Source organism: Galeopterus variegatus, unplaced genomic scaffold, assembly GCF_000696425.1.
Source record: "Galeopterus variegatus unplaced genomic scaffold, G_variegatus-3.0.2 Scaffold6006, whole genome shotgun sequence".
NCBI lineage: Eukaryota > Metazoa > Chordata > Mammalia > Dermoptera > Cynocephalidae > Galeopterus > Galeopterus variegatus.
Window position 1 is genome coordinate 62,896 of NW_007732117.1, and position 1,538 is coordinate 64,433.

General features: G+C 40.7%; 1 protein-coding gene across 1 annotated transcript in view; it reads right to left on the reverse strand.

The window, feature by feature from the left end:
• SRD5A1 (steroid-5-alpha-reductase, alpha polypeptide 1 (3-oxo-5 alpha-steroid delta 4-dehydrogenase alpha 1)) overlaps positions 1-1,538 on the reverse strand; it is a 29,750-nt gene that overhangs the window by 12,611 nt on the left and 15,601 nt on the right. The window contains exon 3 of the mRNA XM_008590334.1: positions 1,215-1,316. Within this exon, the coding sequence (XP_008588556.1) occupies positions 1,215-1,316 (102 nt within the window). The remainder of the gene's footprint in view (positions 1-1,214; positions 1,317-1,538) is intronic.

Below are 1,538 nucleotides of genomic sequence, written 5' to 3' on the forward strand. Positions count from 1 at the left end.
GACCACCGGAGGGTGCTGTCAGCTTACAGTCTGAATGCCAACAGGTGCTGCTTCTCGACTCCGTCCTGGGGCTGAGTGAGCCGCTGCCACCTTCCAGGACACCCTCCTGTTCTCCCTTCTGACCACCTCTGCCATGTGACTGTGACTTCTGCAGATAGCTTCTGCTGGTTCCAGGTTCTCAGGGTCACAGTTTGAGTAATTGGAGATTTGAAGGTTTTTTGTTCATTTGTGTGGTTTTGTTGTTATTCTTGAATGGTTTCCAGGAACATAAGTGAAAGGAGCCCAGACCAAGTGATGTCATGTGCTTCTCTGTGAATGTTTTAGATTTACCTACCACATTTTTTTTTATTTTCAGAAGTGCTATCAGTTTTATATCTGCTCAATCCTTTTTATAGTAATTACTCCTTTACTCATAATTGAGATCCCTCCCTTTTAAAAAATACTTTATAGTACTCACTTTATAATGTTTCTATTAATTCTGAGATCTGAAATCTTTCAAGTTTTATTGTACTCTAACTCATGGTGCCACATTTTCTTGTGGGTTCTGAAACGTTTGGGTGTGCCGCTTATTCTGTGGAGTGTGGTCTGTTGGGTTCTTTGCAGCCCAGGTTGAAGGTGGGTCCCTTTGGGGATCTGAGCTTTCCTGGCCAGGTGCCAAGGGCCACCACCTCCCCAGGACCATATGGAAGTTAATGGCTTGAGGTTTTTCAGACCATCTAAGCAGTACGAATCTGGGCTACAAGCCAGTATGAGGGTCAGCTACTGGCTGCAAATTCTCATGAGATACTCTCTGGATTTCTCCTTTCTTGGTGGTATACTGATGCATTTATGAAGATTTTTAACAAATTTCATCCAAAATTTTAAACTGTTTTCAAAGGGAGAGTCAGTTAAGGTATCAATTCCATCCCATTACCAGAAGCAGAAGTATCAGACACTCCTTGTAAACCTTAAGTTCTTCCTCATCCTCTTTCCAAACACAGGGTAGTAGTTTCCATTTTGCCTGTTAACAATTTAGTTAGCCAGAATTGGGTCCATTGTAATGCTAATAAAATAATAACAATAGTGACAGCTATTAATAATACTGACTCATGCTGATAACCTGCAGATAATAAATACTATGCTTTACTTATTGGAACTGGCAAAACTAAGACAGCAAAGCATCATGCAATGTAGTTTTGAAATAAATTCTTCACTTTCACAGTTCCAGTACGTACCCCTGGGTATTTTGTATCCAGTCTCCCCTGGTTTTCTGAGGTTCCTTAGGATATGATCTGAATGGATGTTTATGAGCATGCCCACCAACCACAAGACAAAACCTAAAGAAAAAAAAAACAAGATTATTATGGTTAATGAACTACGACCTTTAAACCCAAGGCTGACTGAATGGTGTTAATGTGCCCTTCATGGTATCATTACTGGTGCAACATGTTAGCTGCAACTGGTACAAAAGTCATTAAGCACTGCTGTCAGGTATGCTAAATAGGGCTTTGTTGTTCTAACACTAATAAGTGACCAAAGCCACTTAAAATACTGGGACC